Source organism: Buceros rhinoceros, unplaced genomic scaffold (assembly GCF_000710305.1).
Source record: "Buceros rhinoceros silvestris isolate BGI_N320 unplaced genomic scaffold, ASM71030v1 scaffold32274, whole genome shotgun sequence".
NCBI lineage: Eukaryota > Metazoa > Chordata > Aves > Bucerotiformes > Bucerotidae > Buceros > Buceros rhinoceros.
The window spans coordinates 9081-10206 of NW_010410516.1; the positions used below are offsets into that span (position 1 = coordinate 9081).

At 58.2% G+C, this 1126-nt stretch overlaps 1 protein-coding gene across 1 annotated transcript in view; it reads left to right on the top strand.

Moving 5' to 3' along the window:
* Positions 1–739, top strand: part of ANAPC2 (anaphase promoting complex subunit 2) — a gene marked incomplete at its 5' end in the record, with an annotated part of 9308 nt that extends 8569 nt beyond the window's left edge. Inside the window, one exon of the mRNA XM_010135658.1 lies at positions 519–739. Within this exon, the coding sequence (XP_010133960.1) occupies positions 519–731 (213 nt within the window). The remainder of the gene's footprint in view (positions 1–518) is intronic.
* Between the last annotated feature and the right edge of the window lie 387 nt (positions 740–1126).

Genomic DNA, 1126 nt, shown 5'->3' on the forward strand with positions numbered 1-1126 from the left:
GTGGGCGGAGCCACGCAGCCACTGGACATCTCTAAGTCTTGTTGTTCAGTTTAAAAGAAATCTGAGACACGGTTTCATATTTGAAAAACCTGATCTGGATTCACCAAGCAGCGTTTTTTTGGCGCTTAGATTGCCAAAAAGGCTCCCCCAGCACTAGAGCTGGACCTTTGCCTTTGCTGCGTGGTGGTTCCTGCACACTTCCAGGGCTTTTCCTGCCCCTGTGTCACGTTGTGGGTGGGTGTGGTGCCAGTGTGCAGCCCGGCGGTGTCATACTGGTGTTTATCCACTGAGGGTCATGCACGTACTGCATGTCAGATCCTCCTCCCAGCCGTGTGTCCCAACACCTGACGCTGCTCTTGGGTCTGTCCTGGCTGAACACCACTCGCTCGTGGCTGAGAGCAGAACTTGGCGCCAGCCGCAGCCCCGCTCTGCTCTGGGGATGGGGGATGCCAAAGCCCCCCCTTTCTCCTGGGCCAGGGGTCAGCGTGCTCACTGTTGCTTGCATGTCCCCGCTGCAGCTCTTCTGGACGTACATCCAGGCTATGCTGACCAACCTGGAGAGCCTGACGCTGGAGAGGATTCACAGCATGCTGAAGATGTTTGTGATGACAGGCCCCGTGGTTACAGAGATCGATATCCAAGAGCTGCAGGGTTTCCTCCAGAAGAAGGTCCGTGACCAGCAGCTCATCTACTCCGGAGGGGTCTATCGCCTGCCCAAGAACTGCAACTAGTCAGCGAGGTCCCTGCTTGTCCCTCGCCGTGCCGGTGCTCAGCCCCTGAGTGCCAGCCAGCTCCTCGCACCCTGCTGGGTGCTTTCTCTGCTCTGGGGGCCGCTGTGCCCTCTTGCCCAAGAGAGTGTTCTTTTCCACGTGGAGACAGCTCAGCAGCAGCCCGGGCCCTGCACCCCACAGCTTCTGGGACTGGGCCTGCGCCCCACGTTGCTTTGCCTCCCATATGGGAGCGTCTTCACTGGTTAATAAAAACCATCAGTCTCTTTTTTCAGATGGTACCAACTCTCCTCTTTCCTCTCGGCAGAGCACTCTTGGCATCAGCCTTCCCACGCTGAACGGGCCAGCAGGAAACTCCCCAGTCTGCCGGGCACTGTCTCCTTCTCGTTGGGGCTCCC